A 24562-nucleotide genomic window follows, 5' to 3' on the forward strand; every position below is an offset into this window, starting at 1 on the left:
ATGTCACTTCTAAAATTTGCACCACCCATGGATATCTCTCAATAGGTATCAAAGTTTTGCCACGGGTTTCTCCATTGGTGGATACCTACCTTGAAGTGATATGTTCATCTAACCTTCAAGATGCATTAATTCATGCAAGATCAATTATTTAAGAGCTTCAATCAAAGCTTAGAAATGGTAGATTGTGGAGACACGATTCTCCAAACAAAGGATTGCACAGCTTTGTCAAAAGAGCCCAAGGCCAATACCAAAGTAACCAAAGAAAGAAGGCTAAGACAAATGTAGTCGGGAATTTTGTGCCAATAGGTGGCAACAATGATGTCCAAAGATGCTACCATTGCAATGAACCCGAATACTTCAAGATACAATTCCTGAAGCCTAATCAAACTTTTTTCCAAGGGAAATTTCATGGTAAAAACTAATCTGCCATGGCTAGAGGCAAAGGGAAAGTTACTAGTGTTACACATAAGGAATTGGAGGAAGATGAGGACCCTACATTGGAGACAGAGATGAAAAGAAATAATGTCCATGTTGCCCTTAACAAAAAGGACCCAAATCGCCAATTCTTGGTGGTTCAAATAATTGTGACTTACCAAGATAAAGCTTTCAAAATTCAGATTGACTATAGAAGCACTCATTCTTTCATTTCACCAGAGTGTGTAAGAAAATTAGGATAGACACTGCACTTACATCCAAAATTCTAGTAGAATTAGCCGATGGAAAAGAAGTTATTTCAGCATAGCAATCTAATGAGGTGGAACTTCATGCAAGAGACTACCAATATGAAGTTTAAGACTATGAACTTGGGGGCCTATGAGTGCCTATTAGGAATGGATTGGACAATTCCCAATGACACCCACGTTTATTTTTGAAAGGGCTAGATTACATTCTCAAACCAAAAAGGAGAGCAAGTGACTACGTGAGGTGAGGCTGAAAATCCTAGAATATAATTGAAAAAAGCTTCCCATATTGTTAAAGAATTAAGGAAAGGCCTATTTATCTACTTAATTAAGCTTAATATGATTGAGAAGGGTAATGAAGACAAAGAAGAACCAACTTGGCTAAAGGAATATGCATATGTATTTCCAAAGAAACTAGTAGAACTCCCATCCTTAAAGGAAGGTTGATCATGAGATTAAGCTAGTACCAAGAGCCACTCCTGCAGCGGCTAAGAGACCATATTGAATGTTCATTCTAGAAGCTACCAAGTTGAAGGAGTAACTCAAACAACTTTTGGATGATTATGCCTTAATTGTTACACCTCTCACTAATTTTCTCAAGAAACAAGTTGGTATTGTGTGGACTCTCATTGAGCAGTCCAGCTTTGAGACATGCAAGCATAGGCATCTATGTTGAAGTTACTTGATTTAAGCCAAGAGTTCAAAGTTGTAGTATAGGTAAACCCTCTTGCATTGGGTTGCGTGCTTATATAGAAAGGTCATCCAATGGCTTACTCTCGAGAAAATTGAAGACTAATGAGAAAAATTATGCTACTCTTAAGCTAGAGCTACTAGTAGGGATCCATGCACTCAAGCAATGGAGACACTATTTGCAAGGGAACAAGTTTTCTCTAGTCATTGACCATAAAAGTCTTACGTGGACCTTTACGCAAGCAAATCTAAATATGAGGTAGTGTGGGTGGATTGAGGTCTTGCAAGAATATGATTTTGAAATTAAGTACAAGCCAGAAAAACAGAGTGCAATAGAGGATGTCCTAAGTACCAAAGCATTTCTCAATACTCTCATCTTAAAAGAACCCTCTAAAGCAAAATCTCTAGTTGCTATGGTATCAATGCCTAGCAATCATATTATAGAGATGGCTAGAGAAGAAGCTGTAAGAGACCCATGGTATCAGTAAATGCTAAGGGAGATCTAAGCCAAAGAATAAGACCCTAAGCTCAAATTCAAGTATTAGAACTTCTCTATTGACAAAGGACTTGTCTACTTTAAGATGAGGTTGTGCACTCCTTCAAATTGAAAACCCACCAACAAGTACTTTGAGAAGCTCAAACTCCCCATTCTCAGGACACCTTGGTTATGCAAAAAATCTCAATGCCATAAGGAAAAGCTATCATTGGGAGAAACTCAAAGGTGATGTACTTAAGTATGTTATTGAGTGCTTAAGTTACCAACGAGTAAAAGGTTAAGTGTTAAGACACTAGGCAAGCTCTAGTCACTTGACATCCCTCAAATAAAATGGAAACTTATCAATATGGATTTTGTAGATGGGTTATCCTCACTTCAAGGAGGATACAACTCAATCTTGGTGATTATGAATATATTGACAAAATTTACGCACCTTATGTTAGTCAAAACCAACGACGAAGATTCAAATTTTGCAAGACTCTTTGTTAAGGAGATCTTTAGGCTTAATGGATTGCCAAAAAGGATTGTTAGTGAATAGATTCTCTTTTTACTTCTCACTTTTGGAAGAGCTTGTTAGAGGCTATTGGAATGTAACTTTGTTTAGAATAGCTTAACATTCCCGAATTGATAGCAAAACAGAGCAAGTAAATCAAGTCATTGAAGACATATTTAGAGCGTATTGTTGTAGCAAACCTAAGCAATGGATACAACATCTACCCTTGGTTGAAAATGCTTGCAATGCATCCTATCATCAAAGCACTTAGATGACTCCATTTCAAAGCATTATATGGGCAAGATTGTCTTGCATTGCTCAACTTTTCTGATCCTATCCTAAAGGTAGAAGCTCCTAAGAAAATGTTAGAGGAAATGGATGAGTAAGTTAAAGCCATTAGATAAGATATCCAAGCTTCCAAAGATCGGTAGAAACCATATGTTGATTTAGGAAGACAAGAGGGGATCTTCAAGGAAGGGGACATGGTCTTTGTCCATGTCCACCCTAAGAAGATTTCATTGTCCTTGGGAAAATTCAAGAAGTTGAGCCCAAGATATTGTGGGCTATACAAGATTATCAAATGTCTCGAACTCAATGCATACAAGTTGCAACTCCTTGAAAACCTAAATCCCGGTCGTGTTCTTGATTATAAACAAGTTATAATGCCAAGCCAATGAGTCCTTGAGCTTAAGCTTGATAGGGCCCTTGACGTAAAAGAGAGAACCCTAAGAAGTATGACCATGAGAGAGTATCTCATCTTGTGGAAGGATAATTTCAAAGAGAATGCCACTTGGATTGATAAGGAAGCATTGTGTAAGCAACAGTACTTGAGTTTCTTTTGAGATGAGAACATCTAGATTCCTCTAAGGGGGAGAGAATGTGATATTTTGTGTTCCCTCTCCTCATCCTTTGTGAATGGGGGACTTGGGGGGGATTGATCTTAAGATTAAAACTTTAAAATGATTAAATCTTACTTTTCTATGGTTGTTGTCAACCCTACCACAACTCAAATCATCCCACCGTCATGCCATTGCTACCACTCCCATCAACCACTATCGATCAATACGTCAAATGGATACAACTTCACCATCACTCACATCGACACCCCCAAATCACTACAACACTCCAGCCTTGTGAAAAAGATATGCTGCCCTAGCTTCAAAAATAGCAAAGAGAGAGAGCATTGGATCGTAACAAGAGAGGGAGGGGTATGCTTCCCCCCAAAGGCTATCAAAGCCTCAGTACTCTACCTATTAGCATTGGAACTTTTGCTTATTGCCTTATGCTACAAAGAGAGAGAGAGAGAGAGGGGGGAGGCACAGAGATAGAATGAAGAAAATAAAAACATGAAGGGTGTCCAAGCTCCCATCAAAGGATCTCTCTCTCTCTCTCTCTCTCTCTCTCTCTCTCTCTCTCTCTCTCTCTCTCTCTCTCTCTCTCTCTCTCTCTCTCTCTCTCTCTCTCTCTCTCTCTCTCTCTCTCTCTCTCTCTCTCTCTCTCTCTCTCATATTCAAAACCCAAGTGTCTTTCCCACTCTTCCCACACTTGATGGAGAAGCTCCTAAAGTTTCATCACATCCACTATCTCAACTCTTTCATCAATGATTCTCTTTCAAGGCCATTGAAGCTAAGGAGCATTGCATGAGGGCACCCAAGAGAAGAAGCTCAGGAACTACAAGTGCAAGAGCAAGAAACATAGTAGCAAACATCAACAATATGCTAACTCCACCAATTTAACCAAATTTAAGTTCTTCTATTGTATACAATCCCTTATAATGGAAAGGAATGTTATATTAGATTAATCAAGGCTCAATTTAGATTAATCAAGAAAATCAATCAAGATGTTGTAACTCTAGTTAGACATTACCTTCAAGGTATAAATCTCCCATAGAAAATAGTTGGGATTGTGTTTATCTCATACACATATTGAATAACTATCCTCTTAGGATCTCATAAGGATTAGAAGGCCAATGATTAATGGGTTGATTAATGGGTAAACCTCTTTCTTGCATAAATCATATTATATGATATCGGACCACTAGAGTAACAAGATTAAATGTCATCCCCCTAAATGAGAGTCACACAAGGTTCTAAAGGAAGCCTTGGTGAAGCATCTTACTCAAGGGATAACTTTAGAAGAGTAAAAAGATTCTTGAGATCCCAAGAGGGAGTAAATCATGCACAATTATCTATTGTAGTTTTCTTATAGGAAAAAGGACTAACTATTGTAGTTTTTTTAAAGGAAAAAGAGAAAGAGGAGGCCTTAATCCCGTGACTTGACATCCTATCATTAGAGTTCCAAGAGATTGCTATCATCATGTCAAATCTAAGGAAACTCCTTCGAGCCTTACTCAATATGTAGGAAAAATTTGAAAGGTTAAGCTACACGAGTGCTTGAGACTCATCAACCAAGAGATTTAAGCTTTGGAAGCTAACAATTTATGTAGGAAACGGGATTCAAGTTGATCCTTGTGGGAATGGCTAGAATCTTCCCATGTGAAGTAGACTCAATCGAGTCTAGGTGGAAAAATTTGTGGTATTCTAAGGAGTACTAGACAATGTTGCTTAGAAATATCTCTTCATGGACTACCAAAAATCATGTCATTGAAGGCTTTTCAATCGAGCACATCACATAGTCAGTACAATGTGCTTAAGAGGGATTTTCAAAACCCTAGATCCAATCCTCGTACATTTTAGGGTTTGAGTGGATAGAAGAAAGAATAAATTTCTTCATGCAAATTTTTATATTGAGGATTTTGATTATTCTAAGGTTGTAGGTATGCTCAGAAATCCTATTCTGATTGTTTTGGGTACAAATGACCCATTCTAAGCTATGGAGTGAAAGTTACAACCTTTTTTATCGTACAATCTACCTAGATTCTATGGTGCACATAGGAGAAATTTGAGAATGCTATGGAGCCAAAGTTATGGCATTTTTTTCCATGTAGTCTACCCAGACCCTGCATAACTTACACTTCGCAACTCAGAGTGGGGTTGCATTTGCACTCAAAACAATTGAAATAGGCCCTCTGAGCATACTATAACCTTAGAATGATCAAAATCCCAAATTTTGGCTCACAAAACTATCTCTTTTTCAATGTACTTACTATCACCATAGTTTTAGAAGTTACTATGTCAGCTCAAACGGCTATCTTTTTTTCCAAAGTAATTGATATTAGAGGTGTCTACAAATATATCATTGCTACACTTGGACACTTGAGGAAATGCTAATCATAATGAGTTTTCACTTAAGATATATCCATGTTCAAGACCACTTCATAAAAGTAAGATAATCATCCATAATTTTCAAGCCTTTATGGACTCTTTGCCATTGTTAATTAGGTTTTTGGGTCAAGATCAAACCCTACAATGCATTGGAAGGTAATTTGGAAGCATGAGATTACCTCCTAGTGCACCATAGGGTCTAATCCATTTGTTGTTAGTGTTTTCTATTATCCTTGCATGAAATATCATTCTAGAGTCTATCTTTCCTTCTTTTTCCATCCTTGCCTCCTATTGAAGAAGATTTAGGGCTTGTCCAAATAAAATTTGACTATACTTCTAGTACCTATAAACATAAAGAAGATTTGCCAAATAGTTTATTATGTCATAATACCCTATCATGAGGAGTAAGTGTTTTCAATAAGTACATGCTAAATAATATTTGTTGTTAAATTATTTAAATTCTTTTGGTAGCCTAATATTGGTTGTCTATTGATTGCAATGCTTTATCTCTAATTTAGATAGATTCGGTTAATGATTTTCCTCTGAGTATTTTATAGAGATGTCAAAACGTTAGTGCATATTCTTTTTGGAATAGTACAATATCTCCACTATTCTGTTGATTTATGAAAGTAATGCTTATAAAGAAGAGGATGATTGCAAGTAGTTTATCTAGTATTTGGAATTTTCTTCTCGTTATTTTTAGCATTCATGTATCATCTATATGTTTTACATTAGGTTACTACAAGGAGACAATGTATAGTCTATAAGAGCCAAAGCAATGAATAATCTCATTGTAAAGTATGTGGGGATTATTGAAGATTTAGATTCTTCATTACTTGGCCTTGATAAGAGAAAGTGTACTTCAAATACAAGGAAGGCCCCAAGGATAAGAAAAAGATCTAGAGGAGAAGCCAAGGCAACTGCAAAGGGAAAAACAAAAAAGAACCAACCATCCCCAAGAAGGACCCTAGAAGAACATCGTGCAAGGAGGCACAAGATGGGATATCCCCTAAGAGGACCCTAAAAAGACCCCAACAAAGAATCTTTCATTGAATTGTTAGAAAGTCATGTCTTATTTTTATGCTATTTTTTGAGTATTTTGAATATCTAATTGGATATTCTGAGTTGGATAGTCTTTAAATCTTCATGGCTTGAAGGTATGAATGTGTTCGTCATTAGGTATATCCCAATCTTTAGGTAATTATAATTTAAAAAATCAATTATTTTTTACAAAAGAAGAATGAATGATGGCCAGGTTAAATAAGGTAACTAGATTTTACATGCATGATGCTTAATATACTTGTCAATGACTTTAATGTTTGCCACTCTCACATTTGTTCATAAGACTACATCTACACAAAGTTCTCATAATTAGCCCTAAATTTTACTTAAGGTAAAAACAATGAAAGTAACTAACACAATCATCACATTATAATATGAAGAAAATAACTATTGAATAAAAGAATATGAATATATTTTGTAAAATATAGAAGCTAAATGTTTACATGTATTTTTCATCCATAATTTGAAGCTCAGAATCCATTATTTCTTGTGAAAGTTAATATGGTCACTTTTCTGTTTGTTGACCTTGTGAGGATCTTTGTAAGAGGGGATCAATGTTGTCCAGTCATAGATATTGTAGATTGTTGGAAGACATACATCATCCTCTCTTGTCTCGGCTCTCATATTATGATGTGGGTAATATCCATAAAGGCTCTATAATTTCCTTAAAGAAACCATGGAAGAAGTTTGAGGTATTGAAAAGCAATAAGATACATTGAAGCTCAAAGTAAGTCCACAAGCTCAATGAAACAATAAAAGCTTAAATAAAAAGGCACACTAAATGTCAAACTTCCTTGAAAGGTAAATTTCATTACCTTATAGTGAGGTTGAAAGTGTTGCTACATAGAAGGCACTAAGTGAAGATCCTTTGTAGAATGCGCATGTTGAATATTTACATGCAGCTTTTAACATGTAGCTTGAACACAAGAATTCATCATTTCCAATGAAAGCTCAAATTTTTTATTTTTTGTTTGTTACTCTTCTTAGAACCTTTACAAGAGGGGAGCATTGTTATCCAATTGTGGAGCTTGTAAGTTGTTGGATACCACATATTTTGGTTTTTTTTTAATTTTGAGGCAATCTAAAAGAACCCCACTTTTCAAAAAGTCACATCAAGGTGTTGAAAGCAAGAAAAAGGAAGTGAAAAATGTAATTATCAAGGATAAGTCCCTTGGTTGGAATAATCTCATGAAGATAAGTTAGAGACCCTTTTTCACCTTGTTGCTAGAGGTAGATGAAGTTTGGCCAAACTAGTAGAGAGTTAAATATTACATTGGATCACACATGGTAGTGTACCATTGGCCTATTCACTAATCTCATCATTAGTAGATACTAATTAAAAGGCTCATTTTCCCTCAAAATTGGTCCTAATGACAAATGCTAAAAGTCTATTAAATTGGTAACTTGTTAATTCGGGTAGACTGTCCTAGCCTTAGTTTACATACATAAATTGAGTTACATCTATAATACTTGACAATATACAAATGCTCTCTACCACACCCAGCACTTGCAACCTCTTTGTATCTTGAAAAAGGCTTGTACAGCTCTCAAATCCTAGTAGATTTTCATGGGAATACCTTCACACTCTCGAACAAAGATCAAAACACACCAGAAACATGAATTTGATTGCATAAGCCTAGACAAATCAGCTTTAACACTTCCTTGGTTGCTTTAGGCTTGCAAAGATGGCTCGTCAATCAAAGATAGTATGAGAGAAATCTCCACAAGTATGCTCAAAAGCAAGGCTTCCTTGTTAATGCTTGTGCTTGTGTCTCAAAGCTCCTCACTTGTGATAAGGCTCTAATGCTATGAAACAATTGGAGAGAGACTTAGAGAGAGAGAGAGAGAGAGAGAGAGAGAGAGAGAGAGAGAGAGAGAGAGAGAGAGAGAGAGAGAGAGAGAGAGAGAGAGAGAGAGAGAGCTCTTGGAAGACACACATATAGCATATAGAAAGAATTCATACAAGATAGGAAGCTGAAAACCCTATTCATCGTGTTCCTTCTCTTCTCCTACTTCTTTGTCTACAATATTAATCTTCTAAAGATAAGGGGGAAATACAATCTACATAATAATATACAAGCAATTCATAATGTGAACATGCTAACTAGTGAGCTTACTAAATAGATATACCATAACTCAGTAGGTAGATTAATTGGTGTCTGCAAAATATCACTAGAAGCATATATTGATGTAAGTACCAACCATGTCAATGATGTGGAATGCGAAAACGGTCATCCAAGTATGTGAGTATCAACTTGTGTTGAGCTTGACATCTTAATAAGAGTAATGCACAAACACTATAGATGGTATTTGAAGTACAATGACTAATCACCACATTTGATCCAAATATATTGGACATTGTTTAATGCACACTAGGGGTGCTTCTATTGATTAGTACAATTACATCTAAGTTTTATCAAGACTACTTTCCTAGTAAGTCCAAAATATTATCTTTGATTTTCTTTTGAATGACTATATCACTAAGTGGCTCATGGTGAACCTAATATCTCAAAATCTAAATACATATAACCACATAAAAAGAGAAAAGAGATTAGAGAAAATATTAACAAATGAATAGAGAGAAAACACATTATGGGGACCAACTTGCCTCACAACAATGGTCACAATTTGCCATTCTCCATTATGAAAATATTGAGTCATACACATATGTATATATTCACATCTAATGCCTACATACAAAGAGGAAACAAATAACAATTAAAAATAAGGTTCATTATATAAGGAAATCTTCTAGAGGCTAACTCAAGAGCTAAAGAGCTTTCTATGTGCCAAACCTTAATGTTTTGACATCACCATTACCTTAAAAATGTTCAAAGTCTCCAAAACAACTCTCAAGTGTATAAATCTTGATTTTAGAAGAATGAGATATAACAAATCTATATTTTATGTCCATCTATAATTTTGCACATTATATGTTACTTTTTTGCTCAAAATAGTAATATGCATTCATTTTTGTCTTGTTGCTTTTCTTGCATGAACAACTTGTTTTTGTCTAATAATTTCAAAGGCCTAAATTTAATCCTAAAAAAATTTTTGTATTTCCCTAAGGCCATAACAAAAAGTTTACAATGATAAGTAATTTTTAGATAAGTACATAACTAAATCTAGGTATTAGTAACACTACCCAAAACAATAATAATCTCATTCACCAAATGTACTCCATTGATAAGTATGAAAATTGTTACACTTGTATAAGGTCATCAAATAATCTAAATGTAAAAGACATTAATTCCTTGCCACATATCGCTAGGCACAATGTGACGCAACATGCAATGAAACACCATTATATGATAGACAAAATAAATACATAAATAAAATCTTATTTTCATAGTAATAAAATACATTATCATAACATTCTTGGGGGATTAAAATAACATTATCCTTAGTTTGATAAAAAACAAACAACACAAGTGATTAGCCACATGTAATCGATGTTACATTCAACACCACTTGCAACATCATTACTATGTAACAAATAGACAAACAAAAATCCATCTAAAAATAAGCTAATGACATCTTATTTGCATAGAAAGGAAATACATTATCATAATAGCTTAAAGATTACAAGTATCTCCTAAAGAGTAAGGCTTTGCCACTACTTGAAAATGGAAACATTGGGAGCTTGTTTGGCATCACCATGATCAAGTTCCTATATCAGCAAGACTATAGGCCATGACCACCACAATTACATGATTAGAGGAAAAACCCACCATCTTTTCTTGCATTTGAACTGCTTAGACATAATGTGTATCATCTAGAGCATAAGGCCTAATCATCCCTTGCATACAAGATCATTAAAAGTACATTTGTCGTCATTTGTGAGTGGTTCCCATATCTTTATTATTGGAAGCCATGATGACCATAATGACATCAATAGAGGGCAAAAGTTATCATGTTGCCATCAATGTTTTGACATAAACATATTGTGCATTATCTTAAGGACTGGACCTAACCATTTATGAGTGATTTTTCCATGACCATGACTACTTCTATAGGTACTAAATGTTAACATTCATGTACTTTCCATGATTGTCGTCTCCTAGCTATCAGCTCCATCAAAGTTTGATGGAGATAGAGGAGCTCTAACATGGCCATGACTACTTCTATAGGTACTACATGTTAGCATTCTTGTATTTTCCATGCTTCATCTCCTAGGTGTTAGATCCATTAGAATCTAAAAGAGACAAAGAAGCTCTAAGTATTTCCAACCCTTGCATTATATTGCGTTTACTTTTTAATGAGTTCTAGCATGTTCAAACTACTTGTTTAGTGAACCAACAAGTGCATTTCAATTTTAGAGCCACCATTTAGGGTTCAAGTAGAAAAATGAAGTTTGGCTCTGTGCTATGTGGGAGGATCTCAATTCCATCTAGAAAAATGAAACTTGGGAGTTGATTCAACATCTAGGCAAGTAGAAAGTGATCGATGTAAAGTGTGTCTATAAGATCAGATACATTATTAGATGGCACCTTAAACGAGCAGAAAGCTAAGACTTTTGCCGACAATTTTTCCTTGAAGCTAGGATTGGACTACTTTGAGACTTTTGCTTCAATAGCCCACATGTATAGCATTCAAGATACCTTGGCTCCTACCACCCACAAGACCCATGTATCAAATGAATGTAAAGTCTCTCTTCTTGAATGGCATCTTACAGGAGGAGATTTATGTTGATTAGTCTCTAGGCTTCCATGTTCTTGGAAGGGAGGACCATGTCTATTGCTTGTGGAAGGCTCTTCATGGCTTGAAGCAAGTTCCTAGGGGTTGATATTCCGGTGTATTGATTTGTTCTTTTTTTAGAGTGGCTTTTGATTATCAAATCATGGCCCTAAACTTCTTTATGTGGCTAATTCTACTGTAATAGCTAGCTACTCACAAGAGATGGATCATACATAGAACATCTTGCATCAAGGCTTTGATATGGCTAATTTTGGCATCCCCTCCATTTCTTCCCTTGGATTGGAGATCTATTAGGTGGCATAGGGTATCTTTATCTCTCAACATAAGTATATATCCAATATTCTCTCAAATTTTGGTATGGATACATGTAAGCCCATTTCATGCTCCATGGACCTAGAGTCCAAGTTAACTTTTGTGCATGATCCTCTTCTAGATGCCACCCATTATTACAAATGCCTTTTTGGCTCTCTTTGATCTAGCTCAATCATACAAGGCTCGATATCTTGTATGTGGTGACACTCATCTCATTTCATGAAGACATCTTTATAAGCTCACTAGAGGGCCATTTTACATGCCTTATGGGGACAATATCTTATGGGACCATGTATAAAGAGGTAGCCTCTCTAGTAGGATGGAATGACTCAGAATGACTGGAGGTGTCAACAATCAATGATCCACTATAGATTTTGTTTTTTCTCCTATATCAAGAGCTATCTCATGGAGCAAAAAGAAGCAGCCTACAGTGGCCTTATCTTCTATATAGGGGTTGAGTATCATGCCCTCTGCTCTACTGCACAGGAGGTGGTATGGCTTTGCTAGATGTTGCCACAAATTTTCTTTCAACATATCTAAACAAGACCCATAGAGCTATGTGTGGATAACCAAAGTAACCTAGCTTTGGCAAACAAACCTGTGTTTCATGCCCATATGAGACACATATAGGTTAAGTAACATTGTGTTTGAGAGCAGATTGTGCTTTCAAGTTGGGTCTCTTCACGAAGCCTTTGTCTTAGGCTTCTATGCTTCACCACATGAGGATGTTGGGCCATCACATAGCCTTTGTCTAAGGCATCTATGCTTCATCACATGAGAATGTTGGCTCTACCCACATGTCATAGCTAATAAGATTAATATTCAAATAGAGCCCCTTAGTATGAAGAGCCTTTAAATCCTATAGGAAAGGATCCACTAAACCTATTCCTATAGAGCTAGTTTTCCAAGAACTTAACATGAGTGCATATGTTCCAAGCACTATGCCCAACAAAATCCTAGGACCTCTAGGACTCAACATATTTTGGGAAGTTCCTAAAAGGCATGTTTTCCTTCCAACTATTTCCTTAGGTGGCATAACTAGAAGGGGAATCATTGGTATGTGTGCTAGAGTGTGCATCAAGAACTCATTATTGGTCTAAGATTGGAATAGCCCTCCTATTGAGAATGTGCATTTCAACATGAAAATGGCTAACTAAACTTGTTGGAGGCGTTAATAAGGACTGGCCAATCAAGATCAAAGGCCAACAACATTTAGTTAACTTTGTGGTTTTGAAGAGTGTAAACTTGGAGACCAATGCGATGGATTTATATTTGTCAAAAAGCTACACCTATATATCCCATAGGGATGGGAACATGGAGTATTCCCAAACTTAACCTTGGCATTATCTTTGCCATGCTTAAAGGTGACATATTATGCTCCACATGCCTTAGGCTGATTAACAAAGTACATCCAATACATAGAGAATGAGAGATATTGGATGCATGTACTTGTAACCATCGATCTTCCCTTTTTAGAGTTAGATAAACACATGTAGGATGTCAAGAGAATGAGTTTCAAAGAGGATATATTAATGGCTAATCAACCTAAGATTTGCACCCTACCTTCTATCCCCATCTACATGATGCTTAGTTCATCATATAAACATAGACTACTAGGAATGCCATATGAGACACCAAATAATAAATTCGAGCTAATCGGAGTACTTGAGTTCCTAAGGGGGGAAGACTTAGGCACAACCTTCTCGCAAACTTAAAACCACAAGAAGAGCTCTAAAAATCTACATGGAGTTGGACTAAAGATGCATGAATTGAACTTCATGTAGAATTGCACACTTAGCCACTCAAGATCCAAAGAGGCTATAAAGACTATGAAATTATGACAACTCTTGAAAGATGAGTGTGAAGAAGAGGAGTTTGATGATGAATCCAAGGGGAAAGCCTCAAAGAATGAATTGGAAACAATAGATTAAGTTAGCAATGGACATAGCCGATCCTACTCTAAAAAATGTTGCTCAAATGTTAGTTCACATTGGAGTGGTTAAACTTAACATTGAATGTGGATGGTTGGGTTATCTAAATGCATTGGACTATCCAAAAGCTAGACTTGAACTCTCAAAACTAGCTAACCTATCCAATATCAAAGCATATAATGTGCATGCCATTTCTAAAAGAGGAAGAATCAAATGGAGCCTGCATAAAGTCAAAAATTAGCAAGGATAGCATTCTTGAAGTCTCTCAATTTGCTGAGATAAAGCGCACTAAAAGAGATGTACCTTATCACTTGAGACAAAGAAAGCCATGGTAATAAAGAAATACCAAATACTCTAAAATAGAACTCTAAAAGAAGGCCCAACCCCTTAAAATGTTAGCTATGGGTAAAGGATGGTTGTATCCTACAACATATTGTGGCCAATGCAAATGTTTCACCCCAAATATGTCACTAAGCATGAACGTGCTGAGGTGAAAATGTAAATGTGATTTCCTTGACTTTTGAATAAGTGCCCATAACAAAGGACACACTAGCTAGTGGGGTTTAGAAGTAGGTAATGACATGCTTGCCACTTGTCTATTGTAAGGGAGAGAAGGAGAACCCAAGAGGGGGAAAATGTTGAAGGAAGGGGTTGGCCTAATAGGAGAACACAATTAGGTATATGTTTCTTGTCTACCTTTAAGGGGTATTGGTTTCATAATGATACTTCACAATAGATTTAGGTTGAAGGGTACCATTCATTATTTGTTAGGATTACATTAACATCACTTGAAGAGCCATTATTATGTATATGAGTAGGCCCTTGCTACATATTCAAAAAGAGATCTCTAAGATGGCAACTACATTAGTCTACTAGATAGGGAGTTCAAGCACAAGGGACTTACTCCAAGAGAGCAACCAATGTATGCTCCATTGATGCTCATTAATACATAGTTGTACTACAATAAGAACTTGCATTTCTAGTGGGAAGCAAATTATACTTAAAGGAGTGATTTTTTGAGGAGAGAGGCCTCTCAAAATCCATATCTATGGTATGTTTTATTAAAGGGTGCTATTGTTTCTCAAGATGGATTGTTGTGCATTAAGGGAAGCTTTAGGGGAGAGGTTGCTTTACCAAGTTGCATGGAGAGATTCATGGAGGACAGGGCATGCCTATGTGAGATGTTGATGGATAATGAAGGATATTATTGAGAGCACAAAGGCTACTATATGCAAAGATGAGGGTTACATACAAGTCAAGGTCTAGTAGTGAAGAAGGAAAAGGCCAGCAGTTTGTTCAAGTAAGCCCATATGAAGTTGTTGGCAAATAATTTCCTCTCAAGTTGCTACTATGTGTTAAGGAGCTAAAATTTATAGAGAGATGGCCTATTTTGAGTTGGGAAAAACCCATCTCTATATGTTGTATATCAAGGTATCGTAAATTCATGTTTGATCAATTAATGGCTAGATTGTTGTCATAAATGTTTTTGGCTCTATTGTGTAAAATATGAGGCATGCCTTGCTATAGATGTAAATGTATTGGTGATAAATTAAAGAAGGCTACCATGTAAAGGTCGTAGGGATAACGTAAAGGTTATCATGTGTGAGTAGTGGATATGGGAAGCACATGAGAGGTGATGTATAATTTTAGAAGATTTGTATTAGGTGATTGTAGTTGTAATTTAGTTAAGAGGGTGTTGCACTGCTGCAGGATATGCTCTACAAAAGATTGAAGAACTTCTTTTGTGAATCTCTAACAAGGGGAATTTCTATGTTTGAAAAGCTTTGAGCGATTGGACATGTATTGTAGTTTTGTAGAAATCTTGGAGAAAGTAAGTGGTATCAGTATTAGGGATATCTATGCATGCATCAAGAGAATATAGTAGTTGCAAATGACTTTGTCCAAAGTAGATGCTTGCAAATATGCTATTGTTTTTGCTCCATTTTTTATGCATCAATGTAGAGGTGATATGTTGTACAAGAGTTGGAGATAAAAAATAAGCAAAATGAATGCATTAAGAGGCAACAAACTAGTCGAGTGTATTTGAATCAAAATTGGATGGGAAATTAAATGAATCATATCTTGGTTTGTTATACATAGATCTATGCAGTATAAAACAGTGCAAATCTTCTAACTTGAGTAGGAATCTTTGAGTTTTACTATTATGTGTCTCTATTTATATATAAACTTTATAGCTACAATAGAAGATATAATTGCATTGAGATGTACTTTTATTTCTAAGTATGTAGTGAAGCTCAATTGTACTTACTTCTTTTAACTTTATTTAGATTCAAACAATCTTGGCAAAGGTTTGAGTTCTATCAAGGTTATTGTTGAATGTGTTCACCTTGTTTGTTATGCTTAGTACTTCAAATACATAATAAAATGGTGCAAAAAATTGTATAGGAAAATATATTTAAAATAAAAACATCCTACTTGGTGATTCTATCTACCTTACATATCTTTAATATTACAAAAATTTATTGCCATGACTTTCAATGCATGTTGAACTTCAAGTAGCTTATTTTCTCTCTAGATCATTTTGTCTTTATCAATCGGCATCCATTGACACCTTTGGCCTTGCTTTGAATACTTTGGGTAGCCCCTTGATGCTTAGTTTTTGTAGTCCATTTGCAACCTTCCCTATGTGGGATTATTCAAGTTCCAGGAAAGGCTAGAGTACAACGTGAGCTATCATTTAGTTAAGGAAGAAGGCCATGGTTGATGCTAGTTGATGTCAAAGTCTACACATCCCCAAGCCATAACAGTAGCACTTTGGTTTATGAACTTTTGAAGGATCAAAATATGTTTTATGGGCATTTCAGACACTAAAGCAATGTTAGCAAATGCACACTTTTGTTATATATTCTAAACATTAATGATACCCTTAAAAGAAGGTTTCCTAAACATGCATGGGATGCAATCTTCTTTTGCAATATGGCTTCATTAAGTACTAAGAAGGTATTGTCTATCATATTATTTCCTTCCTTGGTTGTTCGACAAAAATTACCTCCATTGATTTGATTTGCTTGTTTTCCTCCTCTTGCACTCTTATCATTTTCTTGGCTTCATCTTCAATCCTCAAATTAGATGTTGTTACCTTATTTGCCAATTTTTTCTCTAGCTCAATCAAGTCCAAGTGCACTTGGACTAGTGAATCCCTCAAATCCATATTCTCTACTTCCTAGTTGCAAACTTGGTGGTGTAGATATTCCTCCCATGGGATTGGCTCTTAAGTTGATTTGGAAGTTGCTACCATAACTATAAAAGGTCTCACCTTGCGATCATGCAATAACTTAAGTCTAAACCTCCACCCTAGGTGTTATCCTTGCACTATAGGGGAAGCTTATGAAAGTTGGAAGAGAGTGCTTGTGTAGGACATGACAATGCACATAAATTAGGTTTTAGATATGAGAGAGATATATATATCAAATTCTAGTAGGTATGAGGACAAAGAATTCCAAGTACAAGGATTGTGAGAGGACTATGAAATGGATTGAGAGAGAAACTATGGACTAAGTGAGAAGACACATATACTAATTGAGTGTTGAAGCTAGAGACAAGAGATTAATGCAAATTGTTGATTGTGAGTATAAGAAAAAGCAAGTGGTTGTGATTGTACTAGTCCTTGTTGTGACACTTAGTTATGGTGTTTGACAGAGAAAGAGAGGGGGGGAGGGTGGGTGTGTGTGTGTGTGTGTTACAACAAGGCAATAGTTTCATGTGCTAAGATCAAAAGAGAATCAAATTCTTACAAGATATCACAAGTTTAACTCGGGATTAATGATTACTATACACTTAGTGTACAGCAATAGAGTAAAGAGTAAGTAACCATGAAGTATAATGATTAATTAGCAATGGTTGATGCTAATTAGCAATGGTTGATGAAGGTTGATGCAAAAACATGATACATAAAATGGCATGGAGATGTTGCACCTATTACCTACATCCATACAAAAGAAGGTTAGAATCTTGCTACTAATGCATATTGCAAGTGTCAGGGGCACAACCTAGTTGTCATCCTTTTTACCACATACATTTAAGTACCTTGTTCTTGATTGATTTCACGAAATCAACCTTTTATGTTGTTTGCATTCATAGAGGGATAGAGAGGGTTGCCTTCAAGTTTGTAGGATAGAAGGGTTTTTAGGATCACTCAAAAATTGTGGCATAAAATTATCATTGCAAGATGATTTCAAACCAGGTTGGGAGTACTTTTCCCAACACATTGTCGAGGCCATGGGATTGTCAATAACTAGGATTAAGTTCAAGCCTTAGCAATGTGCTGAATCGAGACCATTAACAAAAGATGCATTTCAACTTTTCAAAAAGAGAGGTAATTACAAGAGGATCATGGGTTGCATCCTTACCGTAATTACATTATGATGGGGGGGAACTCCGGTTCTATAACAAATGCAACATTTATGTAGAATCACCCGTAGAGGTTAAAAAGGGAGGGAGTGGTTTTGCCTTTAGTGCCACCACTTTTATAAAAAGTGGGCAACAGCATGGGAGTCGTCATCACATACGAACGAAGGCAGCCCAAAGACGGAGGTGGATCAATTTGCGCTTATTGAGGTAGCGGATTAGCAGGGGAGACACCATGAGCCATCCAGATACCAAGCTCAGTAGAACAGCGTGGATATCACCCGTTTAGACGCCGTGAGCTGCTCATCAGCAAACGCATCCAGTTATGTGACTCGGGCGGTAGAATTCTTTGTCCTCGTGGTCAGCAAGGAGGTGGAAGACGAGCTGCATTAACGTGAGCTGGAATCGTTTCAGGCTATCAAGAAAGATGGGAGCTTGAGATGGTAGCTATGCTGCCAGGTTGATCATAAAACAATACATATCCGTGCTCAGTGGTAAGCGGAGAAGAGCCCAGCTGAGTATGCGTGAACACGGAGAACGCCTGTTTGGTGGGATTATCAAATGTCCTTAGGTAATTGTAATAATAGAGCTGCAGGCAGCGACAAAAGAGGGGTAACCAGGCAAGCCCATTTACAAACAGACCCAGTATCCGATTTGCTATTAGGTAGTGGTGGGATTAATAACATAATTGGCGTATCACCAATAGCTAGCGAGTGGAAGCTACCATCATTGGAGGTATTGCATAACATAATATGTTCATTGCAACAACGATTTACTGGTCCGTAGCATCCAGATATACCTTATTTCGAGCTTTTCCTGAGAAGAGTGCAATACTGAGATAATGGTCCTAAGCATCTGTTTGTGGTATACAGACTTGTATGCAAGTTGGGATTTCACAAATAACGTTGCTTACGTAGAGCCTTAAGGTTGATCCTTTCGCGATTACAAAACACAATCACACGGTTGATGGGATGTGGATTGGCGGAACTTTAAAAACAACGCTACGATGTGTTCTAAAATCTTAGGGAATGGTTGGGAGTTGAGTCCATCAATATAGATTTGAAACCTCCCTCCTGCAGCACCTTAACATTTTCCAACTTGCTTATGCGCTGCTTCAAGGCTCCAGAAGCCCGAGGAGTTGGTACACCTCGCGCATGATGGTTATGGTCAAACCCTTGAGTTGCTGTCGTCTATCGCCTACCCTATTCTGCACACATGATAGTATGATTGAGCAACAAAGAGCAAGTTATTCTTTGGATATAATCCTACAACCCAATTTTGCTGCCACGTCGAATAAGTTGTAGGTGTACCATACTAAGGGGGGTTAATAGAAGTCTTCCCCATAGTTTTCGGAGAAAGTCTGGTTAACTGCAAGTTTGTGAATTTTTTCTCCCACCTCAATTTAAGGTCTACGATGATGAAGCCCTTGCAACAAGTAGGAAAAAGGTATGCTTAAAATTTACATATTCTCATACTGTTGTACACCTGCATGCCATTCCATTGCTATTTTACAGACGACGTCAGGGATGAACGCACACCATGCCATACCATACCATTTTACGTATCAAATCATTTCATCCAACTTACAGATCACTTTTCGGATCAACTACGCCATTCCTCACCATTTTGTCGAATGAATGTAGACCATTCCTACGCGGGAATGCACATCATTCCATACCAGTTTGCAGATCATCTTATGTGTATCGAAACCACAATCACAGACACGACAGAATGAACCTAGAGCCTAGCACAGTTCACCTCTCTGTGCAATGACATCTCATTAGCCAGTGTTCCGCATGCCAGCAGATATTCCGTTGATGGTGATGAGCAAGGCGTCCCTCAACTTGGGGTTGTTTACATCTTTTCGCAGTCGGCGCAAGATCTCAACTTGGAGCATGTTGATGGGGTTCAGGTAAGGCAGGCGGCTCTCAATCAGGCGTCTCAAGGTCTTGTTGTTCTCGGATAGCTTTTGATGCCCACTGACAAGAAGGACCAGCTTTTCGGTTATGTGGAAGGCCTCACGCAGCTCAGCACCCAGGCGTTGTCTCTCGGTAGAGACAAGGACTTCCTCATAATGCTTTGTTATGGGGAGGTCGGCCTTGGCGAGAACCATTTCGATGAGGTCGATGATGGACTGGAAAAGGGGCCACTCCCGGTACATGGCTTGCAGTTCCTGCAGGTGACCCTTTGCACATGCGGCCTCAAGACCTGCACCAACACCAAGCCAGGAAGGGAGAACGAACCTGGTCTGTGTCCACGCGAATATCCATGGAATCGCACGCAATGAGTTGATACCTCCTGTTGTCCGCCTGCGTGTGGGCCGGCTACCTATGTTCAGGTTGCCCAGCTCGGCTTCCGGTGTGGCCTCATGGTAATACTGCAGAAACTGCTCGTTCTCATACACAAAGCTCCTGTATTGCCTGCAGCTGATCTCCGATATCTCTTCCATCACATTGCGCCAACTTGCACACCGTGGCGGGTCTGGAGGATGCAGTGTTGCCAAGAGCACAGCTGTTGTGTAGATCTCAAGCTGCCTTACTGCTGTCTGTGGAAGACCAAATTTGGCTTGAACCATCTCACCTTGCTCAGTCGAGCGCAGGGTTCCCTTGCACATTTGCAAATATAATGGATGAGATCCTGTGAATTTGATAAACTATTTTTGTGAACACTGACAGTTTCTCTTCAATCTTTCATCCTACCATAAACACCGGGTGCAGCTACGCCCTCTTCATTTATGATAATGAGCTTAATTAGGACAGAGGGAACACATTGTGATCATTCTTTTTCCATCAGAAATGTTGTCATTGCTAACAAATAGCACAAACTCTTACCATTACTGAGCCTGGTGGCTGGGATTGGATGGCAAGATACGTCGGACCACCTCCACGGCCAACACTCCCTCCGCGCCCATGGAACAAGGTAACCTTAATGTCAAATGCCTTGCAAGCAGCAACCACGTCTTCCTGGGACTTGTAAAGTTCCCAAGCGGCAGTGAACCGGCCAGCATCTTTCCCAGAGTCGGAATAACCAAGCATGACCTGCAAAGTCGTTTCGAAGGGTAAACACCACATCACAGCAACGGCCAGATTATTCACATTTCAATGTCCAAATCAGAAGCCGACCTCTTGGTGCCCCTGATGGTTCGTAATCAGATGATGTCTATACCAGTCAATGGACAAAAGTTTACGAATAACTGTACCAGCAGCTCGCAAATCCTTCACAGTCTCAAAGAGAGGAACAACACGCAAACTGCATTTCCATGGTACAAGATTTTGGAATCACAATGTAACTGCAGAGAAGAACAAATTGCCAGAAATGAGGAGGCCTGTCTTACGTTATTCCAGGACATGGTTTTCCACGCTCCCCACTTAAAAGCAATCGAGCTTCTTTTTGTAGCAATTCCACTGCCAGGACATCACTGGCCTGGTAAGACATGCCAAATAGAAAATATAATTACTAGGCAAAGCACATCCATCTTCAGCTGTAAAAACTGTCACAGATAGTTCTCACATTGAACAATTTCACACTAGACGTGGCTTATCTGCACTGATAAAACCAAGTGTTCAAAGATCCAGTGTTGCACAATGTTTAATAAATTTGCTATGAGATATAATGTATTTAACTTTTCGTTGAAACGGCTTTATTCTGGATAGGTCAAAGATGGTAGAAATCAAAACCTCTGAAGCCATGGATATTACATAAGCTCCTAAAGAGTCACTTCCCAGCTCTGCTGCAACACGGAAGGTATCTAGTACCTCTTTAATATCTGCAGGTACCTGCCAAAGCTTAAAACAATGAACTTTTGAAATGAAATATTTGCAGGTTGATTCATAGGCTCCCCAAATGAAAAATTTTGTGGCCTTGAAACAAAAAACCCAGTATTAAGAAATGCACCTGAGATTTTCAAAGTAAGTACTAAAAGAAACTGCAGTAAAATAGGCCACTCATAATTCCCAAATAATAGCGCAAGAAGGGTAAAGACTCGAGATCTCAGATATGTGTCTGTACATTCATGCGAGTGAAAGTGTAAAGCAAGAAACTACTGGCAGATAATGTGGCAATCTGAAATAGCAGCTTTGACAGCAGGAATGTCAGTGTGAACCTCTAGGACAGTGTTAAAAGTTGTCATATCATAGGTTCATGCGTGCCCACGGCCTAATTTATGGGCACTCTCTTTATTCTTTACTTGCTAATTGGCCACCCAAACAACTCCTTTATTTTTGTCTATAAAAGGAGGGAGTCTGCTCACAATCCATCATACTTGTACTTGCAGATTCTTTGTGTGGAGAGAGGGAGATTGTAGATTGTGTGAGATGGCACTCAACCATTGTACTCCTGATTCTCATAGCGGATTCCTTTTCCCAATTACATCTTGTGCATCATCTCTTTCATCGATGTTGTCTTTCATTATTCCACTGCTTGTTTTGCTCTTCTAATATGGTATCAGCGCTTTAAGGTTTGTTGGAGATATGCTCATGATTGTTCCTTCTTCGGGGGGGGGGGGGGGGGGGTGAGGGATTTGTGACTGGAGTCAATTGCATGTGAACAGGTCTGTTCAAGGTGTATGCTTTGCATTGACATTGGACACCATCTTGCGTAGGATCATCTGTTTGTGTTGACCTGCTGATGTTGCTTCCATTGGCTTAGTCAAACTACCATGCTGGCTGTGTTGATGCTTGGCCGTCATTTCTTTGTTGACTACAGCCAATTGCACTTGTCCCTGCAACCCTGCTGTTCTACACAGTCAGCCTAGCATTGATTTGGTACTTCAAATGCACCACCGATCATGTGGGGCTGCTGTAGCATGTGACCAGCCTGTGGGTGCTGCCATTGATTGATGGCCACCTTTCACCTATAACTGGCAATGTGTGCCATGCTGCCCGCTGTCATGTTCCAGGCTATGCTGTGAGGCATGTGTAGTGACATTGAGTCCACTTGATGTCCTCTACTTTGATAACAGGTACTAAGAAGCTTAGAGTCGTGCTACCGACTAGTGTGGGTGTGATCATGGCTCATTGACGTTGATGTCGTGCAGCACTGTGTTTTCATCTCATATGGTGTTCTTCACTTTGGTCATTCATTAGATACTGTGGTCAATTTTTACCAGCCCTGCATCCTGCATTTTGTGATGCTTTAACTTTCTCTTGCTCTACTAATGTATGCTCATGACATAGTCCATTTTGGTCATGATCACATAACTAGAGAGTGACCCATTCATGTGGCATGGTTCGTTAAGCTTGATTGATATACTTATGTGAAGTTCCCTTTGAGATGGTTGATATAGGTCTTGTTTGTAGGTTGTGTTTTGCTTGATTCGTTTGAGCTCAAGTATTTCCAAGCTATCACACTCGTACTGCTACTCTCTCCATACCAAGGTAATGTGCGAGTACTTCTCCATTCTCATTTCACTTCATTATGATCATGTTGGTACCCTTGTGATTGAGAGATTCTTTGTTCTAACATCTTTCATGAAGCTTTGGTTACGTGCTATATTGCTCACCAGTGCTTTTTAGAAAGGGTTTCGGATTGCTTTAGTGTTTGGAGAAGTTTTTGTTTCCATCACAATATGGCAAAGTTGCAGTCATGAACGTGAAGGTGAAGAGAAAGAAGGGTATGGTGTGGTGTTACATCTGAAGAGAAGAAAGATGCAAAAGACATATCACTATTGTGCATTAAATATCATGGTCATGCTTGGCATAGCACAAGATCATACATATGTCTGCATCCTATTGGTTCATTTGGGGCCTAACAATGGCTCGAGTAAACAGTTCTTCTCAACTTTATTGATACTACATGCCCTCACATGCTCCTAACCAAAAGGGGCAATTGTGAGGGTGGAAAGATGCAATATTGATGCTCTTTTGTTGTTGGTGATTTGATGTGTGTCATCAAGTTCACATGTTTTGGTGATCCAAATCTTGGACTGATGTATCCAACACCAAGTTCATGATGGAAAGTGTGACATTGTGTGTTCATGTGTCTCACATGAGAAGACCCCATAGGCATGCATATGCTATAATGAAGGAATCTTGGTGTCACGAAGAGCTATCCATTGAGGTTGTGTGGCTACACGATGTGCAAGGTGGCTAACTTGACTACTTTGCCTTCAAAGAGGTATTATGGCATTTGGACTTTTTCTTTAGGGTGCTTTCTTATCAAGGCACCTCTAGTGAAGTGCACACTACTGGAATATCTATGGTGCATCTTGGGTGTTTTTGTTCGTTGCCTGTTCACCTATGCTCTGAGAGAGGGTGTCAAAAAGTGGTCATATTACACGTTCATAAGCACCCATGGCCTAATAATGAAGGAATCTTGGTGTCACGGAGAGCTATCCATTGAGCTTGTGTGGCTACACGATGTGCAAGGTGGCTAACTTGACTACTTTGCCTTCAAAGAGGTATTATGGCATTTGGACTTTTTCTTTAGGGTGCTTTCTTATCAAGGCACATTTAGTGAAGTGCACTGGAATATCTATGGTGCATCTTGGGTGTTTTTGTTTTTTGCTTGTTCACCTATGCTTTGAGAGAGGGTGTCAAAAAGTGGTCATATTACACGTTCACAAGCACCCATGACCTAATAATGAAGGAATCTTGGTGCACAGAGAGCTA

At 38.1% G+C, this 24562-nt stretch overlaps 1 protein-coding gene across 3 annotated transcripts in view; it reads right to left on the bottom strand.

Moving 5' to 3' along the window:
* Positions 1–19234: 19234 nt before the first annotated feature.
* Positions 19235–24562, bottom strand: part of PPC4 (phosphoenolpyruvate carboxylase 4) — a 41304-nt gene continuing 35976 nt past the window's right edge. For 2 of the 3 annotated variants that reach the window (XM_087666198.1, XM_087666199.1), the window contains 5 exons: positions 21632–21730; positions 21289–21377; positions 21077–21203; positions 20786–20992; positions 19235–20559 (listed from right to left, as the gene is read on the bottom strand). In XM_087666198.1, coding sequence (XP_087522324.1) covers positions 19735–20559; positions 20786–20992; positions 21077–21203; positions 21289–21377; positions 21632–21730 — 1347 coding nt within the window. In that variant the 3' untranslated portion in view covers positions 19235–19734. The remainder of the gene's footprint in view (positions 20560–20785; positions 20993–21076; positions 21204–21288; positions 21378–21631; positions 21731–24562) is intronic. The other variant, XM_087666197.1, reaches the window with a different exon arrangement.

The sequence above is a fragment of the Lygodium microphyllum genome, chromosome 25 (assembly GCF_053477565.2).
Source record: "Lygodium microphyllum isolate KBCC chromosome 25, Lygodium_microphyllum_v1.1.10, whole genome shotgun sequence".
Taxonomy (NCBI): Eukaryota; Viridiplantae; Streptophyta; class Polypodiopsida; order Schizaeales; family Lygodiaceae; genus Lygodium; species Lygodium microphyllum.